Source organism: Strix aluco, chromosome 5 (assembly GCF_031877795.1).
Source record: "Strix aluco isolate bStrAlu1 chromosome 5, bStrAlu1.hap1, whole genome shotgun sequence".
NCBI lineage: Eukaryota > Metazoa > Chordata > Aves > Strigiformes > Strigidae > Strix > Strix aluco.
In genome coordinates, this window is record NC_133935.1 from 29,626,312 (window position 1) to 29,648,431 (window position 22,120).

At 42.1% G+C, this 22,120-nt stretch overlaps 1 protein-coding gene across 17 annotated transcripts in view; it reads right to left on the bottom strand.

The window, feature by feature from the left end:
• The window catches only part of RBFOX2 (RNA binding fox-1 homolog 2), a 176,512-nt gene that overhangs the window by 13,883 nt on the left and 140,509 nt on the right, over window positions 1–22,120 (bottom strand). For 8 of the 17 annotated variants that reach the window (XR_012623520.1, XM_074826527.1, XM_074826521.1 and 5 more), the window contains 6 exons: window positions 14,170–14,262; window positions 11,418–11,478; window positions 9,049–9,102; window positions 8,827–8,919; window positions 7,575–7,707; window positions 2,204–2,243 (listed from right to left, as the gene is read on the bottom strand). Coding sequence is in view for 14 of the 17 variants with exons in the window: in XM_074826527.1 (XP_074682628.1) it covers window positions 2,204–2,243; window positions 7,575–7,707; window positions 8,827–8,919; window positions 9,049–9,102; window positions 11,418–11,478; window positions 14,170–14,262 (474 nt within the window). In the remaining 3 variants the exon portion in view is untranslated. Of the gene's footprint in view, window positions 1–2,203; window positions 2,244–3,941; window positions 4,000–6,452; window positions 6,487–7,574; window positions 7,708–8,826; window positions 8,920–9,048; window positions 9,103–11,417; window positions 11,479–14,169; window positions 14,263–22,120 lie in introns of those variants that run through there. The other 9 variants (XR_012623518.1, XR_012623519.1, XM_074826535.1 and 6 more) reach the window with 6 other exon arrangements.

Here is a 22,120-nt window from a genome sequence, read left to right on the forward strand (position 1 = left end):
AGGTAAATGAGAAATCAATGCATAGCATTGATCAATGCAGAAAAAGCAGCCCAAACTTGGGACACTTTCGCTTCATCTTGCCTACCACTAACAACTCCCTGCCAGCTCAGCTTCCCTCCCTTCCTTGACACAACCCTACAGACTTAGAAGATGTAAGGGAACCGCAATTTAACTTTCCCCCCAGTCCTAACTGAAGTACCCTCTGCCATCCTTTCCACAATCTGGACAAGCCTTTCACAGCAACCAGAAGGATGGAAGCACTGCATGGAAAGGCACGACAAATCAGTGGGGCACAGTGGGATGCTGTAATCATTCCACCCATGCCAAGCAAATTATTTGGAAGGATAACTTCATGTTTGGATTATGACAACTTTTTCCTGAGCTCCATCGGAGTTGGGCAGCAGTAACATAGGAAAAAGCACTATCATCTACCTGGATGAGTCCCTAGTTCTCTCGTCCTGCTGACAGTGAGACCAGGGCCACCAACAGCAATGTCCTCAGAAGTCCACCTAATGGTTCTAAGCTGTCTTGGGGGCTTGGTTTTGTGTTACATGATGCTACTGCACTGTAGCACCAAGTGGTTATGGGGATTCTTTATTACTAAAGTCCTTAAAACATGTTAAATAAGCCTCTCCTACCCACCTGCAATAGAAGCTCTGAAGGAGCTTTCTCAAAAGAAATAGGGAGAAATCCTGGCCAGTCTTCCCTTTCAGCATGACAGCCTCTTATATGCCAGACTCTGAGGGAAGAGGCACAAAGCATTGCTCATTTGCTTGCTTCCTTGCTGTAGCAAAGCCAGTGGTCTGTAAAGCTGGTGTTTTAGGAACGAGGCAGGAAAACCCAGAACACTGTAATCCTTGACACAGTTTTATAAAGGAACACTTGACTAGGCAGATCAATTTTTAAAGGACTGCGCACATGACAGTATATGTAAGAATGAAGAAATGCACCCAGTATCTCTATGCTCAGAGAGCACATCTTCCAACTGCTGTAACTGTGCTGGGAAAAGCACCTTTACAAGACTTGACCCTCCATATAAACCAACAAAATCCAAAAGCTAATTCCATCCATTATCTGGAGTCTAACCCCAGGGACCTCTTCACAAAGTAGCACCTTCAAAGGAGCAGGGATGTGAAATCCATGCTGACAACTGTGCCAGTACTCAACTACAAAACTTCCCCAGCTCCAAGGAGCTATTATCTACAACACCACGGAAGGGAACTCTGCTAAAGCTAGACAGGCCACAAGTTGCGATGGCAGTAGTGGACGTGAACATTTTGGCTTTGAAAGCCATATTCTGACCATAGCTGCTCTGCAACAGTTCTCCATCAGAGAGGAAACCACTTTTCTCACTGGCCAGTCAGAATCCCTCCATCCACGACCCACCTACATATACACAGATGCCTGGAGATTTGCAATACAACTGGCTGGGTACGACAAAGACAATGACAGGACAAACTCTCTCATGGTATCAGAGCTAATTCCCAGACAGGAGAAGGCTGCTGACTCTTCTAACTGAACATCTCCACATATTTGTACTTTACAATTCCCCAGAGAGGCAAGAGAATCTAGCCTATTTAAGTACCATTTCTGCCAGCAAAATGAGATGTCAGTTTTCACTCTAGCATCTCAGTCTCCATTTTTAATCAGTCCCAGTGTCTTCCCCAAAGGGATAATCTCCACATCCCAGTGGCACATGAACATTTTTAAACATACAGCTCGCTCAGTTTAGTGTGGGCTGCACAAATCAAACCTGAAAGGGCCCCAAGAGGGAAGAGAAAGGGGAGGGCAGAGGGGGAGAAGGAAAGGGAAGGTCTGAGGCTAAACCAGTCCTGTTATTTTTATATCCAAATTATGTAAATGAGAGAAGTATTGAGAGAAATTTTAATTTGCTAATCATCTCTCGGGTTGATTAGTAGCAGTGTGCATGTGGGGGACAGGACACCCAGTAAACTGACCCTGGCAATGATCAGGAAACCCAAAGGCTTAGGTCTTGCACCCAGGGGCAAGCGCAGTGACAGAGAAGCATGCTTGCATTCCTAAATATATAAATATATATATATCCACAAGGAAGAATAAAATTAAAGTAAATGATATTTTAAAAAAAACAAACCAAACCAACCAAACAAACCAAAAAAAAAAAAAAAAAAAAGGCTGGCTTGTCAGGGGTTGGGGACAAGAAGGCTCCGGTGTGTGTACTTACATAGAGGTCAGCACCGTAAAATCCGTCCTGGTAAACCACACTGCAGAAAATCCACACAAAAACAAAAAAAACAAAAAACAAAAAACAAAAGAACAGAAAACACATTCCGGTTATTGAGGACGGCAGCATGCACATGCGTTTTACACAGGCAGGTGATGTATGAATCCACAACCTGGGCTTTTGGCAGGAGCAAATCAGCGAGAGAATGTGTGTGCGCACGCACGCTAGACGGCTCCAAATCATCTTCCATGGCATGCAAAGGGGGAAGGGGTGGGCAGAGGGGGAGACAGTATGCAAAGGAGAGAGGGAGGGGAACCACCATCTTGTACAATAAAAATAGACTCAAAAAGATCTGATGTCCTGAAGAAGAGAAACAAGGGTTTAGGAACCTCCACTCTGGTTATTCTCCTGGAATGATTTTAGTTACCCCCTAAACACATGGAAATATTGGCTTCATGAAGTGGGGTTGTGAAATCGAGGAGCCCCTCAGAAGGCACCCCACAGGGGCTGGAGTCACCTATGTCAGAAGCACGTTTCAGAAAGTTATGTATGATTACATATTTTGAGCTTCACAGGGCTGCATGACTTTGTTTCTGACATCCATACATCACCTGCTTTTACCCTGCACATTAGACATGCGATAAGATTTGGCTGATCACACAAGCATGCAAAGTATTATTATTCAGCATCTTAAAGAACTGATGCAACACCTCAGGAAAACAAGTCAATCAACTCTGATCAAAGTAAACATAGAGAAATGTAATTAAAAAGAAAAAACCAAAAATACCCACAATGCATTGCTTTCACAAGCAGAGATAATGAGCTAAAAAGGTTAGGTGACTGGTCCAAGGTCCGAGAATTGAGAGGTGAAGTGGGAGTCCCTGGTAGTAACGACCTATTCCATAGCAGAGAGGAGCAACTGAAAGGGTTTCCATGGGATGGTGCATTTTCTGCTTTAGGACATAGTTTTCTTTCTCTCAGAACTTCAAGCAGGAAAACTGTTAAACCAGAGCCTGGGGTTCCCAAAGAGCCACTCTTACCAGAGTATTCGCTAGCATAGAACTACGAAGCTCGCTTTGGGGACAGGGGTTGGGGAAGGATGAGGAAGGAAGAGAGGGGATGCCCCCCACCCGTTTGAGTTCAGCGTGTGCTTCATACTGAGGAATTTCCTCCTGCTTTGTCCTCTGAATAGCTCTGCACAAACTCACTCAAGGCTTTAAAAGGTATTAGACCCATCATCTGTGATGTTCGTGGATCTGATGTGCATGACTTACCAGTAGCATTAAGGAAAAAGAAGGTATGGAACACTAGCTTTTCTTTTGATTATCATTTTTTACTCATCAGATGGAATGTGAAATGCTGCCAAGAGCCTGCCACCATCAGACACCCACCTATTATAAGGCACGCACACACAAAAAAAGCCCAGCAGATCTTGCCAAAATTCTGCATGCTATTACTAAAAAATAAAATAAAATTAAAAAACAAAATTCTGTTGCAGTGTTAGCTACTGCTTGAATAATTTAGTCTTGCTGTCTTCCCCAGGAAAAGTACACTCCATTCCCAACGGACAAAGTTACTATGGTCTCCAAGAGCACTGGGAGCAGATATGTAGAGACCCTTGTTAGAGGAAGAGGGGAGCCACTTCAGCAGGGAGAAGCAGGCCATAAGATCATGTTTGTTGAAGCTAAATTTTTACAACCACATAACAAAGAATTTGGCTCCTGGGGCAGTGACTTACATTGCTGGGTTCTCTATCTAGGACCAGGAGTGTTTTGGCAGTGATATTCCACCTGCTCCTGCAGGAAAGGCAAACGCATGACAGAGGAAGTGACTGTTGGTTTATGAACAGGTTAGCAGTTTTAACAGTTACTCCGAGCACAATCAGTTGGATGAATATAAGCATTACCACATTGGATCAGGCCACTATTACTGTAACTTAGAATCCTGTCATCAAGAGATGCTAGTATCAGCTCTCCAGAGAAAACTGCAAGGAACACTAGTAACAGGTAAGACTAAGACTTCCAGGGTCCAAACAACCAGGCACAAGTGCATCCTCCATCTCTCCTTCAGTTAGGACTTGACTAACACCAACTGTCAGGGCTGAAATTTAGCAAGGATTATTTATATGCTAGAATATACATATTTATGCTTCTTAATGCTAGCAAAAACTGCGAGAATTCATTTGAGAACCACAGAGACCATTCTGGTTATGTAGACTGACCAGAAGCACAAAGCAGCCCAGCAGCCCATCAAATCTCAGTGGCATCTACAAAAATCCCACTAGCTGAGCTAAAACACATCCACATCAAAAAGAAATATGCTGGTTTTGTAAAGCAGCCATCGTATCATCTAGGTGTTCCAACAGTCGACTGTGTTGTAAAAGGAATCAAAAACCCACTCCAAACCCACAAAGCTCCCTACAGCCTTATATCTAGTCTGACTTATCTACTTCTGCTTCGAGTCATTGAACCCTCTATACATTTACATTCCTAGACTAAATTATTCTTTACTATGGCAAGCCTACTCTTCATATAGGTACTTAATGACCATGAACAAGTCAATGCCTAAGCCATAGTTTGAGAAATAAAATTGATAAAGCTTACTTAGTTTTGAGAGTTTTACAGCAGGCAAGTTTTTTTCAGCCTTAGTTCTTACAGCTTTTGGTCTGAAGTGTAATTTGTCAGCATTCTTGTTTAGAAAGCATGGCTGCTGCAAATCAGAGCAATATTCCAGTACAGGTTTTACTCATGCTATATATCAGAGGTTATAATGTCTCCTTACTTCTACTGAATGCCACCTTGCTTATAAATTGAAGGTTGCATTTGTATTCTGAGGTCAGGCTCAGGTGACTATCTAACATCCTCTCCCATGGTCTGAGCAATTGCTTTCTAAGGTATGAATAGCCTTCCCTGGATAAACATCCATGTCCATACATAAGTATGTACATTCCAGGTTGAGTTCTTGAAATAATGTTAAAACTATTAAGAATGACATGATTTCTTGCACCTTCCTCTGGAGTATCTAGCACTAGACACTGTCAAAACTTACTCTAACCTGAATGGCCCTCAGGTCTGATCCAGTATGGCAATTCCAATGACCTTTTATTACTCTACATTCTGTATTTTTAAAATTCTGCTAAGCTCTCCAACGCAGTGATACCATTGTTTTGTAACTTAAACACCACTGAGGTTTGTGAAAATCAACTCCTCCTACCAGGTTTGAGTTAACCTGCAGCTTACTTTACTGTCCTCTTCCACATTACGCACTATGTCTTGTTCACTCATGTGTTGCTGACTGACCGTATGGTGTCATCTTTCCACTGGCCAGGAAGAAACCAACTGATGCAGGGTAAGGTGTCAGGAATGTGTGCTGGCCCGTGACTCCATGGAAGTCAACTGTTCCACATGGAGCAGTGGCTGTCCTACAGGTTACTGCAACATGGAACTGAATAGCACATTTTTTATTATTCCACAAGGAATCAGATTCCCGCTACAAAATATCTTGTAGAGATTAGACTGATGACAATAAACACCTGAATTAGTTAATTACATCCCGGTGTTTGGGACTAGGGACAGTTCTGGGCCATCTGTGAACCTGCCTTGTTTACTGCTGCCCTGCAAATGTTTACTGGATAGTACACTGCCCATGAAGACGTGAAATCAGTCAGCAGGGTCAGAAAAACTCAATGTAATGTAAGTAAACACAGTCACAAGACAGTATTTGGAAGGTATAATCATTGGAGCCTGGCCCATATTCCAAATGGAAATAAACATTTTATATGGGACTCAGGCTGGATTTATATCAAAGACAAGCCTAGAGTCCCTCCCAGTGCGCCACTAGTGACAGCCTCTTGCTAGGAATGCTCCAGCTGTTACTCCCAGAGATGAGGAGCACATTCCCCCTTCCCTGGTGCAAGTTATTTCATATTCTGCTAGACGGCAGCACTTAGCTCAGCTTTGCTTCTGTGTTTCACTGTGAAGCACTTCCTAATAAAACCAGACTGGGTCATTTTTAGAGCAACATACAGATAAGTTGCAGGTCAGAGGCTATGGTTAGAAGATACAGAGTATGAACTAGGAGTGGTGGCAAAAATAGGTGGATCTGAAAACCCAGAAGAAACACTCTGTTTGGAAGGCCAATGTGTTCAGACAAGAGGTTTCATTTGAAATCTTTCAGTGAATTAAATACAAACATTGTGAGATTTGCCAGAGAGCAAAGCTAGATACATACGTGACCACTGCAGCTTGCTTCTTCGAGCTCTACTTTAAATATCAGACTGGACTCTAAAAAGAAAGGGCCACAGTAGCTCTCACAACTTCAGTCTGCTACAAAAGGTACCATAAACTTATCTAGCATATATCAGGCCAGCTCCTTGCACTGATGTGTGTGGCTTCCACCTCCCTTTTTAATAAAAGATTTAGAATTTATTTTCTTCCCTTTTGGGGCTAGTCTAAAGGAAAAAGGGTCAGTCCACTGCTGTGTCGGACGATTTGTTCCTACTCCCTATTCTTTCTGAAAACGTTGCCCAGAAAATATGGCAAGTAAAATTCCAGAGACAGGCAACATGAGTAAAGCATCCCCAAAATCAGAAACAAAAAAAAGACAGTTTGGAAGGGATTTGCTGATTCATCTGTCATTCCATCACACTTAAACAAACAAAACCCCAAAACAAAACTCACATACAAACCTAGTTCCCTCTATTTTTAAACAGCAGAATACTCTTTTGTAACAGCATCTATTCCACTGCATTACTAGTGAAAAGTCAAGGGGCAAAGAATGCTAATTGCTTCATACAAGTTAGAAGAATGCTGTACTTTCATTCTCCCTATATCCCAAACACTCCCAGCTTCAAATTAATGGACTTGATTAATCTTTGTTTTAAACCTTTTTAAACCGTCTCCAACAAAGAAAGCAAATCCATTGTGGGTAACTGGCTCTTCTGTGTCCTACTGCCAGATGGTGAGGCATGAAGGTAATGGATAATATTCCTCATTCCTGGATATGAAAATGTAAATGGAGTGCAAAGAACAGAACCTTTTCAGAAATTTTAGACCTCTTATGTGTCCTTCTCAGAAGCACTATAACATATTAGGTCAAGGGATGATGAATACCATGTAGACAAATTGAGAAATTATGAGAAGGAATCTGTCAGCACTTTACGCTGTTGCAAGAACTGAAAATTGTTTCAGTCAAGTACTTAACACAGAAAAATTTAGATTTGCCCCCACTGGATGCCATCATGTGCAGAATGCTCTGTCACTAGCAATACCCTGACTCTCACCATCCAGACAATTTTAGTTATGTTTTGGTTAACCGATTAGCTATTTGACACAGCTGTGCAGAGCACTCTGCTCTCGTGACCAGTGCTTACCCTGGGTAGGCAGGGATGGCTGTGGGAGGTACCGCCCGGACTGCCCCATACACTGTCCTTCCTCGGCCCCTCAGATGGGCTCCCCGAAACGCGGCTGCTGTGGTGGCTGCAGTTGGATAGGGGAAGCCTGGAACTGTAAAGACAGACAAGGTGGAGGGTGAAAAGGATCCAAGCTCCTGCCCAGAGAACAACCATCTGCTTCAAATGAAGTGACACAATAGCTCCACAGCGGTGGGACATTTTGCATCAGTCCTGCAGAGGGGCATGCTTACAATCCAGCAAGCATCCGATACGTACTTCCTGCTACACCATGGCCTTTGGGGGAAGAAGGGTTGCAGGGAGGTTTGGCATGCAAGAGGTTAATGCTTTGGCATGCCTCACCCACCACAAACAGGGTACAAATCCCCCCCCGTCTTTTGACACCGCCATGCAGTCTGGTTAGAGTCTGAGAAGCGCAGAGAGTTACTATCAATATAGCAGGCGGCTCTTCCAAAACTGCAGAGGCTCTTTAAAATAATTTGTCAAGAGGCCCTTAAAGTCAACCAACTTACATCAGTCTCTTCCCTCCTTTCCCCTCCCACTCTTTGCCACCCAATCCTCTGTATGTTCATTTTACAGCCTGAAAGACAAGATAGCCCATATAACAGCAGCAGCAATTTCCCATAGCGCCAGTTTACTGAAAGCCCACCTTCATTTAACAAGTGTGACCAATAACTGGCTCCGTGAATAGTGGGGCCTGCTTTATTATGCTTTACCCTGGAGTAAACTGGCTCGTGATGAAATGATTGATGTAAAACCTCAGAGGCATCTGCAAATACGTAATAAACAGATACCGAGAGGGAAGGAGTCCCAGGGCACAAACCCAACCCACTGTGCGTCCAGGTGCATGCCACTAGGGGCCCTGAAGACTCGCAGCTTAGCAGCTTGTATAATATGTACTTTAGGGATTTGTCTGTGTGGTTTCTTTGATTTCAAAATGGGGAGAGGGGCAAGGGAATGGCCTATTCCTCACACACACCCTCCCCTTGTTCTGCAGCCTCCTCATCGCTCAGAAAGACCCATTCACCAGTACAGAAACACACTGCAGATGAACAAGTTACAGCAGCTGCACAGTATACTTTGGCTCAAGGTAAACTCATTCCCAGCGAGACCCATCCTTTCAAGTATATATTATACAGACTGGAGAGAAGGGTAACAGGTCATTGTTAACTCAAGCACAGAAACAATACAGGGGCCAACAGGGGCTACTTACTGATTAAAGGAATGTAAGTGTTAATACCCCCCCTTCCTGACAGGGGCACTGCGGCGTCATTGCCCAGCGAGACATCTGCTTGAAAGCTGGATGCTAATTTAATTTAAAAAATAAAAAAAACACAAAAACGTAAAAAGGTTATAAAGAAACAGCAGATTGAGAACGTAAACAAACACCACTGCAGTTAAATGGCAGAAGTAGAAGTGTCTACTTAAGCTCTACCTGCATATAACTCAGGGCCGTACACCGCTCCAACCACAGGACTCAACTTCCAACCTGAAACAACAAAGACTGCAGTGAATGCCAAAATCTACACCAAGAGAAGGAGCGGGCAGTGTGGGTAGGGGGAACAGCCTCTTGCATGCGTCCCAGCTTCACATGCACAGCTCTTTCCAATTTCTGCTTCGCCTCAATCCCCCTTGGTGTAGATGGAGGCCAACTGCCTTGTTCTAATATCAAGTTCTAGGTACAGGTCGCTGTATCGGAGAGAACAGCAAAGTATCAGCTGATCCACAGCACGGCAGAGGCGCCGCTGAGGGAATGCCAACTACCTTATATGCATATTCACCACAAGCACCATGCGACCCTGCGGTCCCTGCATGAACCTTGCTGCCAGCTCCTCCAGCTCCTCCCTGACTTCACAGGGAATGCTGCAGATCCAAAACCTCTCTAAAGCCACTGGCCCAGACTGTCATCCAGGCAAGTCTATTTATAGCCTTAAATTCTCAAAACACCCTTCTGTCTTATTTACTAGAGATCTGCTAAAAAGCAACGTCTGAATTACACAACTATGGTGCAGAAAAGCAATTCAGTCTGTTCATCTCACATTTTCTCCTGTTATTTTAGTACTTCCTGTCTTCTTTATGCTGCTTTTCAGGTGAAAGCCTTCCCAGAGAACCAATTTTAATATCATCTGGATAACTGTCAAGAACTGCAAATCATCAGCATAAAACCTACAAGAGAATAGTGCTTAAAGAAGTCACCACTGGGGTACGAGGAGGAACACAATTCCAGCCAGATCTAGAAACCTATCTGTCTTCCCCCCTGACCTTTCCACTGGGGGAAAGAAGGGGTGTAAATCTAACAAATATGATCTGGCCTGGCTTCCACAATGCATTCCTTTCAGGAAAGATCTCAGCTGTTCAGCTAGCAATTACACATGTATTTTTATTTAAATAAATCTATACCCTTCCTCTGTCTTGGAGTCTTGATACACTCTCTGCACTTTACCACCTCTAACCAGCCTAGAAACCATATGAACAACTTTGTGAACTGCAGCATATCAACACCACCCCTTCATCTGCTGGCAGAGTATCAATGAGAGATGCAATGCACACTACCTCCACAACACTGGGCACGCTGCTGCTGCCCTGCCCACCGTGATGGCAAAATACTCAAGTGAGTGGTGGCAATGAGAGAACTGAGATCCACCTTCAAGTTTAGTAACAGTTGTATGACCACTTGTCAGTATGCCTTAAGCCTAGCCTAATACTAAATACCTTGGCATAGCTTTAAAGCTGGCTTTAAATTGTTGGCTGCAAAAGCAAAATATTCCTGCCCGTTATCAGAGTTCCACAAATAAGCCAAGTTTTGTTACCAAATAGTCATATGTATTTTCTACCCTTGTTTTCAGGACAACGTAACATAGCTGTGTTGCCTTTTCTTACAAAATCTCCTGGTTCCTTTCAAACACTGAGACTCAGAATCTGCCTGGCCCTCTTTCCCTAGATCCGTAACCAAAGTAAGATTTATTTGCCAAGAGCCACATAAGTCAGTAGCAGAGCCACAGATAAAATCCATATCTTCTGACTTCTGAGTCTTATGTTGCAACCAAAATGGATTCTCACACTAGCAACTACCTGTATGCAGCTTCTTGCCTTGTTAAAGCTGCTTGGGAACATTTTCAGACCAAAAAACTTTTTTGCCTGTTTCAGGACAAAGACTCAGATTCAAAATCTCTGTCAAAGCAGCATTCAGTTCCGTTGGGAGAAGAACAACTTTTTATGCTATATATGCCTACACAATAAAATTACTGCACAGACAGAACCACCAAGATTAAACAGGACTCTTCATTACGCAGACAACTTGGTCTTTCTCTATTCAGGTTCACCGGAAAATGACCGAACACAGGCACAGTCTGTAACAAAAAGCGAGCAAACAACCAGCACAATGCCTGTGTTTTGCCAGCTGCTTGGGGACAGCTGTACTTTTACAGTTAGAACCTAAACTGAGATATATCCAATTATGTATCTTAAGTTATGCTGCTGCATTCGTATTTAGGTATCTACATGATGGCAATCAGACTCAGGAATACTGCACATCCCACTGTACAGCATCAGCTTGCAGTAGTGGCAGGACACCCATCAGTCCTTGGCTTCTTTACCCAGCTTGGCCATGTTGGGCTTGTCACTACTCCTCTGTCCCCACTTCTCCATCTGTAAAATGGTGTTCCTCCACAAACGCTTAAGGGTTATACTGAAGAATAATTCGGGGTTGTGGGTTTTTTTGGTCCTGAGGAGAGGTCATGACTTTTTCCTTTTGTCTGTCTTCAAAACTTTCAGCTCATCATTAGTACAAACAGTCTCTCTTACCATTTGCATAAGGTGTGACCATCTTCTTATTGGTCATCACTCTCGCAGTGGCGTTGTTAACCTAAAAGTAAGAAAGGGGAGGGGGAGGAGAGGGAAGGAAGCATAGGACATTAGGGAAAATGGTGGAAAACTCATAGATACCACACACACACACACACTATACTTCTCTGAGCAAAAAAAAATTAACTAATTTTACAAGAATGCAATCTTTAAATTATTTTTAACAGTTGCCATTTAATTATAAAAGTTACAGCTAAACATGGCACTTTAAAATTATGCATTAAACAAAAGGCCAATGAGAGTAAAGTGCAGATTCTCCACAGCTCCGCCACTCCCTGGTGCGTGCTTATTTTCAGTAAAACTTTGTCCAGGTTCTGTTTGAGGCACCAGTAATTTCTCAGAGCAGGGGAACTGAACCAGGTGATGCACAAGCTGACTTGTTTCTCAAGCTCACCATTGGGATTGGGGCCCAGCAGGTCGCTGGCAGGCATACTTTTTGGATAGAAAAAGGTAGCCTGGAGTCCATCAGCTTTAGATTTGAACTCCCAAGGCTCAAGGAGATTTCTGGAATGCCACTAAGTGTTTGGACAGTCTACATTCACCGATTTCCTCCCCATCATTTTCAAATCTTTTTCCAGATTATTTTTTCCTTGTCACAAATCTCATGGAGCAAAAAAGAAATACATAGCAGTAGACCTAGGTCTTTTCCTGGTTTATTGTGCCCTCCACCCTCTTTACAGAGCTCTGCATAGTTCCAAGCAGTTTGATTGCTCAAGCAAGTGGGGTGTTACCACAGAGATGGTGCTGATAAAGAAAAGATGAACCCGTTTGGAAGCCAAGTTACTGCAGCCCCGTGTCAGACAGCCTCAAAGTTCTTGCAAGGAGGGTGAAGTTTTTATACAACACTAGTAACTTATCAAAACCCATGCCAAATGGGAATTGAGGCCAGGGTGAAAAAGGAAAAGGATGTAAAAATAAAAGCTGCCTCAGGTCCTTGAGACTTATGGATGTGAGCGTACACAGGGTGGGGAGTCTGGAGCTACATTTTACTCTCGTTTCAGCCCCAAAACAATAGAAACATTACACATTTAAAAAGAAAGAATGGGAAACAACAATGATGAGACTGAGAGCATGCAGTTAAACACACACTGATAAAAGAAAGAAAAAAAAAACCAACCACAATTGATTCAGAGGGTGGGGAGGGGAGGAGGGAGGAGATAGGGTCTCACAGACAATCATTAAGACGGAGTGAGTGCCTGAAATCAGCTGCTACAGCAAAGTGCAACACAAGCACTTAAAGGAAAAAATTGCCAGAACCAATCAGAAACCACCAGTCAGCAAAGAGACCAACAGCTGCATTTAACTGAGTAAAAAAATAAATCAGGGAAGAGGGGAGAGAGAGAAACAAAAGAGAGAAAACAAACAGCAACAGCTACAAACAGTCTCAGAAAGAGAGAGCAGCAGAAAGAAGGGACAGGAGAGAGAGTAGGAAATGGGTGCATTAATAAAAACCAGCCAAACTGGAGTTCAGTAACTCTGAGTAAGATGTGCAAGGGGAAATCACCATGAAGTCAGTAATCAAACAGCTCAGACTGCTACAAAACAATATGTACATCCAAAGTCCAGGCGGCATTACTCAACAGCATTGAAAATAAAAGGGGAAGAAGGGGGAAGGAGGTGGGTGGGGACAACAAGTCAAATCACATTTTGTAGTGTTAATGTGAGATGGCAGATGGATTTTTTTCTTTCTTATTTAATTTTGTTTTTTTGTGATTTTAAGAAAAATTTTTTAAAAAAAAGCTTCTTCTCTAGTGCTTTTGTTTCACTTACCGCCAACTCGTACCATCGCCAGCATTGTGTATAGTTACCATGGAAAGAGTGAGTCAAGTGAAGGGCCCTAAACGCTAAACCATCGAAAAGGGAAATAAAAAAAACAAAACAAAAAAAGGCAAAATATGCAGACATCTTACTCAAAAATGGCGGCTTTTTTTTTTTTTTAATATTTGTACTTTTTGTTTTTCATTTTTTTGTTTGTTTAAAGAAAGAAGGAGAGAGGGAAGACGCCAGTTAGCCTTCAACACAGTGGAACACCAAACTGGTCAACACCGGGCATGCCTGATATACGGCCATGTTGGCCAGCCAACATTAACCCTTCACTCCCCTGCTGGTGAAAGCTAGAAACTTTAAGTATTAGCTTTCACCAAGCTGACTCTTGACCTTGGGCACATCAAGAAACCAGCAGTGTGTATAGCACAGCCTACCTGGGGCTTCTGTCCCATGTCTGCCCTCCCCTCCCACCACAGGCATCATCTCACACTTGGGTGGAGGAGAACTGGCCTCAGAGGAAAGAGAGGATACTGGTTGGCCCCCTGCTTTCTTTTTTTGGACACAGAGTTAGAAGTCGGACAGTACTCTTTCAGTTAGTTTTGTTCAGGCCTAGTAACAGGAAATCAGAGCCTCGCAAACTGAAGCAAAGGAAAAATCAAGACAGCAGAAGGGCAAAAATTTGGAGTGGGTGGGAAAAAACCAATAAAAGAAGAAAGAAAAGAAAAAATACACAAAACAACAATAAAAATATTCTGCAAGGGGTGTAAACTTTTATACATTTCAGTGCAGGGAGGTGAAGGACACAGACACAAACACACACGCACACACGAGACTGGGATCCAAATGTGAAATAAGTGAGGCAAGACACAAAAAGAAATCAAAAGAATAAATATAAAGAAGAAATTGAATTACTGAAGACATGCACCTCGATTTTACGGCCCTCTACCACGGTGCCGTGTAATTTCTCCCTGGCCCTGTCTGCATCAGCACTATTCTCGAAAGTTACGAACCCGAATCCCTGCATGCAGCGGGAGAAGGGGGGAAAACATGCACATCGTTATATATTGAAATACTGATCTCTAGGTAAATAGAGAAAAAATATCACAGTATGAAATCGACATCAGCACAACTCAGCAATAACCTCCTAGAGTCACATTGTTGGTTCATGCATGTTTCATAAATGAAAGAAATTAAATTTGATAAAATAAAGGAACTATAATCATAATAAGAATAATAAGAGTAATTAAAAAAAGAAAACATCAAAGCAATTGAGGCCAGACCAAAAAAGATGTACAAAGTTACTCGAGACAATTATTTGTTTTGTTTTGTGAGTTTGTTTAAAAACACTAAACCCTACTCTGACATAGGCAAGCTGGTCAAGCCCAAGTGGGGCTTCTCTCCCCTCTGCTAATTAACACACATGCTTTGCAGGACCCCCCGCCCACCCCAGACACAGTACAGGACATCGACACTGAGCAGCGCTTCGTTCTCTTGAGAAACTGCTACGAGAGCAAGCAGCGATCTGAGTTCATGCCTGGCATCAGGAATTCTGCGAAGCTTTGGGCAAATCAAACACTGAACCTTGCTTTTCCCACCTGTAAAATGGAGACAATAATAATTACCTACCTTAGAAAACTGTTGAGAGGAAGGGCTGTTTGTAAGGCATCCCTTGTAAGCTCTTCGGGGCACAGCTCATGTCTACTCCTATGCCTGTAACTTCCCTAATAACGCATGGGGCCCTGAAATTAAGCAGGGCTTCTAGGTGGCACCATCAAATAAACATTACTGAACGTGAATATTTAGAGTATCACATACTCTTAATTTCAGAATTTTCCTGTAAGTATTGTGTTGGACTTGAGTGTAAATCTGAACACCTACATACCAATTCATTGGTAAAGGCAGGTTTCGTCTGACACTGCTGACCCACTGCTACCTCCCTCCCACTCTGCTACCCATCTTACTTGGCTTTGTTCTGAGATGGCAATCTCTGCACCGTGGACAGCAACAAATGTCTGCCTAATTAGACCATGAAGTTTGAGAAAAATTGACATGCCCTGCTTAGAGCAGCCACAAAGGATCAAGGACTACTAAAATGTCTCTTCAGATGAATTCAGGTTTACCGCATCTATGAAGGCACATGCAACATGCCTGTCCTACATGCTCATACTGCTGCCAACTCATGCAGTTGCATAACGGGGCAGGGTAAGAGATCATGCTTCCTTCCATGGAGATGAGTGCACTGAATACAGAGTCAACGTGACTAAGTGAATTAGGATTTTAACTAGTAACAAATAATATCTTACTACATACAACTGTGATGAGATATTCTTCATGCCATTACAGAGTGGGGCCAAACAAAAAAACTTTGCTGCCTTCTGTTTTTAGGGTATCTTAAGAACTGGAGTAATTGGCTCCTGTGGTTTGGTATAAAGCAAATACTGGTTTAATGTACAGAGAGTAATCTCTGCTGGCTCTAACACTCTCAGGAGCGGAAGAACAAAGCTTGCATTTGATGCAATGGAAACTCCAGATATTAACTGGAGAGTGAGGTGATGTAAGTGACCTATAGCTATGCCTTGCCAGGGAAATGGCATGCTAGCCTCGTGGCCCCCTCCATGCAGCTTGAGGTCAATATGTATGGACTGGACCCAAAGAAAAAAAGCAGCATCTTGATTTCTAAGCACTGTTAGCAACAAGACACAAGCCATCATTCTTCAAGTGCTTTTTAAAGGTCTTTACAATACTAATCTTAAAAAGCCCAAGCTGTTTGCACATGCTGGCCTTTATCATCCACAGCTAGGTTTCCAGCACAAAACTGTTACACACTTGTAAAACACAGGTTTTTTGGTTTGGGTTGGTTTTTTTGTTTGGTGTTTTTTGTGTTTTTTTTTTTTTTTTTTAACTTTTTTTCCCCTGAATAGCAGTAATAAAAGAACTTAGCTGAGTACTGCAATGTTGAGATCAACAAGAGTGCTCCTTTGGGCTCCAACCCAATAATCTAAGGCTTCAGATAATTTCGTTTCTCCAGCTATAAATAAAAAGCTATATAAATAACAAACTGATGCCTTTGTCAGAAAAGCATAAAAGTTTTCTGTTTAAATGAGTTAAATTTGAGCTACAAGAGATGTGGGCTAATAAAACAGGCCAACCATATATAACTCTCAAATATGTTGAAGGGAATTTTGGGGGGGGGGAAATGTGGGGGATATAATAGCAAAGCTGATTATGAAGGGAAAGGGTATCATGTCTGCTTCAAAGAACCCCCACAGAGAAAGGCAAGACTAAGAAATAGAGCAACACCTTTCCCTCTGGTTCTATATAATGGGGAAAAAACATCTTTAAAAGGTTGGGGGAGGAGGGGAGGTAAAGACTGCAACAGGAATCTATTTCCCTCTTCTCTTTTTACATTAAAATTTCTGTTTGTTCTAGACAAGCCTGTGGAGACCGAATGAAAGTTATGTCTTCGGTGATGATGTGAACTGAAAGCTGGAGAGCAGAGGGAAGGTAATTTTTTAGACATTAATCTGTGCAGGCTAGAACCAAATGAAGACTATTTTAATTCACTTTTGTTTGCAATTAGTGAAGTCTGTATGGGATTTTAAAAACCACATTATCATTAAATATCTTTAAACTGATTAGGAATTTTCAGTATTTTTAATAAATTAACTCAAGGTAGGGTACAATCCACATGCAGACTATATGAAAATAATTAACAATGTGAATTACAACAGAATCAATCTGATTCTGAACAACATAACTAATTAACCACAATTTTTGTTTGACAGATCAGTCCTTAGCTTGTGCAACTCTGTTGAGAACCATTTAATGTCAACACTGAATTAATACTTTATATAGGTGACTATGGCAGAGTCAGTATTTGTGCCCCCTTGGTTTGTCGTCTTAATGCATCTCTTAGACATTCAAATTTTCATCAGGAAAATAGGTGAGTCATGCTTGACATTTTTGTTATTTCTAAGTTTAAAAACTAACAATTATATACACACATTTTTGATGTGGCAGAGAAAAAAAAAGCACATACATATATTTTTAATTCCTTCTCACAGATGACCTGTAAAGAATAGGGATTAATTTGTACCTAAATACATATACCACAATTCTCAGTTTTCCCTCCCAAGGTTGTCTTGCCCTTGAAATAAAAGGAAAAAAAAAAAGACATGACAGATGTCCAATATTTACTAGCTTAGCTTTACAGCAGGTACTGGTTTGCTCCATAGTAGTAGGTATGGAGCCAGAGGAAGGGAAGATACAATCCTGGGTAAAAAAAGGCTCAAGGTTTCTAAAATTTAGATTATAGAAATAGCTTGGGTTTAATAATGCTGTTGTTATAACAAGGCTGAAGTTTTCAACAGTTCTTCTCCACCAGCCGCTACCAGGAACTTCTCCCAAGCAGAAATTAAGTTTAAGCCCCAAGTGTACTCAGCGAACACTAAATAACCCCAGCAAACATTTTTAGGACTGGTGAGTAATTTGCAGTGCCAGACTAATTGCTTTTTACCCAAAGGTTTATTCAAAGGGCCTGAAGAGACCGAGTAACTGCCACCCTTTTAGTCTGGCCTCAGACTCTGCAATAAATAACAAGCAACATGATGAGCAGTAAAAAAAAATAAATGTATATATATAGTATTTGAATGTTTCCATCTCTGAAGAATGAGAAAGAAAATTTACCATGTAACCGTAAAGGGAGAAATCAAAAGCAGACGGTTCTCCTGGGTGTGGCCAGAACACAGAAATTAAACAAAAAACAACAACAAAAAAAGTAAAATAAAAAAAAGAAAATAAAATCAAAGGAAACTGAACAGAGCCCCTTGAAATCCATGCATTGTTAACCCTTCATTTGTCACGGAGCTTAGACCAGTCACCTCAGCAGCAGCGTCTTTGCCTTGTACCACTGGAGCACACAGCCAGCAACCAGCCTTGCTGTCATCTGCTGCTGTGCTTGTTTTAACCAAGTTTTTGCTTCCCACCCCGCCTTATCTCCATAATAAACAAACTTTTAGGAGCCTGAAAAAATGGCCAAGGAGACAGCAGTTTAGGCTACCTGTTTCCAAGGCATTTGGAGAGAGTAGGAGGGTTTCAGCTATAATCCACCTGGGATGAACAGGACTGAATGCACCGACAGAAACACAGCATGAAATTCAGAAACACATTATTGAAGTTACACACACAAACACACACTTTAAACTGGTGAGGGAATTGGCATAAACCAAGCTGCCACCATTTCATCAGCTCTTCCAGCTCCTCCCTGCCCCCGTGCCGCACTCTGAGTGCATTAAGGGACATATGCATAAAGCACCCATGCGCGTACCTGTGCAAGCTGGTGAATCAGGTGCAGGAATTAATCTGGCTAAAAAAAACATAAATGTGTCTTCAGAAAAACCTGCAGGGCTATTTTTAAGCCAGATCATTTTCCCCGTCCAGCTTGTTGTGTTGCTCCACTGCCAATCCCTCCTGTAAAACCAAGGAGGGGAGAGAGGCTGGGAGCGAAGAGCAGGAGCCCAGCCAGCACTGCTGCGCAGCAAGAGCTTAGGGCTTCAGAGCAGCTACAGATAACTCGGGTCAGGGGCTTCACGGCCCCACGTTGTCCCCAGTTGTGTGCTCCTCCTCCTGCCCTTGACCGATCGTGGATCTTACTGTGTGGCCTGTGAGTTCAACTAGCTAAACTGGCAGAAGACAAGTTCATTTCTCTCTCTCACTCCCTCCCTGCTGCATCAGGTTTTTGCTAATTTAGCACCCCGGATTCAACTCCCTACACAGTGAAACGAGCGCTGCTGGGAAGGCGCTCCCAAAGGAGTGGTAAATCAGCTTATACTATCAAGCCATCAAATTCAGCCTTAATTATTCACGTTTAAATAAACCAGTTCAGTGTATGGACTAATTTTAACTCATTAGTTGAGTATTGCAGAGTTGAAGGCATAAAACTGTACTTCGCTGAACTAGGATAAAGGGACACAGGTCATGTCTCCTTCATGCCATTGACATTATAAAGGGATTTGGTGACCTGAGGAAGCAACGCTGGTCGCTGATACTTAATATGTTATTAAGCCTCCTTGTGTTAATAACACTATTTGTATTTCTGGCTCAACTGATGACATCTGAACAAAAATTATAAAAATAGAACTAAAATGAAAACAAGACCTCTGATTTATTTTATGCAGTAGGGGTCTGTATCTATTTCACTGAGTGGAAACTAAGTCCAGAACAAGAGTGGCTCAACTCAAAGCACCTAATCCATTCAGAGAAGAAATAAATGCTCATGCAAACATACAGCCTTTTAGGCACAGTTATCAAAACCTAAATTCCGTTCTTATCTTAACCTATGGTTAACTGCAAATATAAAAAACCCCTAAGTGTTTCCACACAGCTTTCTGCACAAGTTTTTAGTTAGCACAGGTTTACTTGGAGAACTCTACTCATCAATAGATGCAATTTCTTTGTGAAGACAAGATGTAAGCTACTATACAACCAATTATTTAATTAAATACAAAGAGCTTCTAGACACTTCAGAGACACTCCAAGAACTTGGAGATCCAGGTCTCCCAAGTGGAAGGCAGTGAGGGACGTAAATTTACACTATGAACTCTTTTTTTTTTTTTTTTAGATTTTTAAATGATTAAAAAAACCCCTCCCACTTCAGCCAAGATTTTGCTGTGTGCTTATGCATTCTTGGTCTCTGAATGTCATCGAGGGAACATCTTGGAATGCCACACACACAGTACTCAGCTGATGAGCAAAGAGCCTGGATTCCCTTCCCCTACAGCTTTACAAATGCCACAGGGTACTTGTTACACAGGCAGACTGCATTAATTCTGCAAATATGTCCACTTGTTTGGTTCAGCACAACGGTGCCAAAATATGCATATAGAGGATGCATCTCCACTAACAAAAGGAGCAGGAATCCTCTCTCTCTACTTCCTCTGGAGGCGTTTTATTCACGGTTCAGTGAAGCGCATGGTAAACTGCAACCATGAGTGGAATGCTATTTAAAGGCACTTATACAGGTCAGAACTAGAAATGTAATGGTAAACAGGATAAATGAAACAAACAGCTAGTTTCCTGGAAGCAAGCAAAAAAACCAAACACATCAAGGGATGACTAACGTCATTCTATTAAACATGAATAGAACAAAATTAAATTCAAGGGATGTTTCAAGTTTGCATCTCTCATACATAGCAAAGCAGTATCAGTGTGAAGTCTACCAGGACCTATATAATCCTACTAAACAGATTGGATCTGGGCAGAAATCGACTTGGGAAACAAGAATTCAGATTGATTTGAATCAGCAAAACTAATTATTAACTGCCTCCTACTCTGCTGTGATACAAGAAAGTCAACAAACAACATATCCTAAGCCAAATGCAAGAACCTGAGGTGCAAGGTGGCTGTGATGGACACACGGACACGCTGCTCTCTCTTTCGTCACCAAAATTTCTAAATACATAAGAGATCCTGAAGATGCAGCCAGTTTGATATAGTTCTCCCCAGGCTGTAGAAGAAAACTGCCTGGTCATCTCAGGTGGATTCAAAAGGAAGAATGCAACCCACATGCTTCCTCCAGTCCCTCCTACTGACCAGCACTGGAGCGATCCCATCAGAGATCTCCCACCACAGCTCGGCAGGGACAAAGCGCTGCTCAACCCCATCATACACTGGGTGGGGGTGAACCCAGGGCAGTTTGGGATTTACCACTGTATTTTTTAAATATTTACAAAACATATAGACAAAACTCTACAACCCTTAGGAACCCGGGGAAGGGAAGGGAAGGGAGCATTGAGAACACAGCACAAGGCAGGCAGCAGGAGCTTCTGCTTTCGGATTCCCAAGAGAGAGGAGGAGGAAAAGAGAGAGAGAGGTTTCATATCATTAGATTAGAATGGAAACCACAGGGCAGGAAAATGCATTCAGATTTTTTTTTCCTAAGGTGGAGGAAGAACCCAAGAGTGAGTGAGTGGCCTCCAGAAAGATCCATTTCCTTTGCTTCACCATCAGATCACCAAACTGTTGTTTTTCCATTATTATGTGAATACCAGGTGCTTCGTGCAGCCACACCCCACTCAAACACTGGGGCCTCCCATTTTCATGCTAAGCAGGAATAATCTTGCATTCTTTTTAAAACAGGAATTATTTTGTGTAGAGAAGGATGCAAAGATACCACAAAATTACTCTTTGAGTGTTTTCTCATTCTGTTCAGATTCTGCCACATTGCTCATACAGGCTATCAGTTTTGCAACTGCTTTTTGCTGTAAGATGACAAAAAAGCAGTAGAAAACTGCATGGTCAAGGACTGGAAGAACATCTCTTTGGATCACAATCTTTTTTCATATATTTATTAAGGGTTGAGGATAAAATTCATCAAGGAACTCTTCAGCAATAATTTTTGTTTTAACTGAAAACCAGAAGCCTTGGGCTTTAACAACTGCACAAGAAGGTACTTTTCATTGTCATAAATCAAGTCTTCACAGAAAGCCTCCAACATTAGTGTGGCCTAAAAGGGAAAGGGCAGCCGTAGGCATTTAATACAGGGCTGTATGGATGGGAGAGAGAGAGAGCGAAGTTCATGTGTGGAGAGGAAAACACTGCTCTGGGAAGCACTGGCAGTGGGGGTGAAGGGCAGAGCTCAACACTTGCCAAGGCCAGTTATTTTTGTTCTTTCTTTTGCAATTACATCCAAACAAGTAGGGATCTGATAGAGGCCAGGAGGCTACTCCCAAAGCCAAACAGAAATTACTAAAATCAGGACTAATTCACAGATAGCTCTGGCCTATAAATATCAGAAGAACAGCAGAGAGCAGAATAAATATTTACAAACTCAGCATAGCTGATTGTTTTGGTAAAGCATATAGATTTTTATCCACACA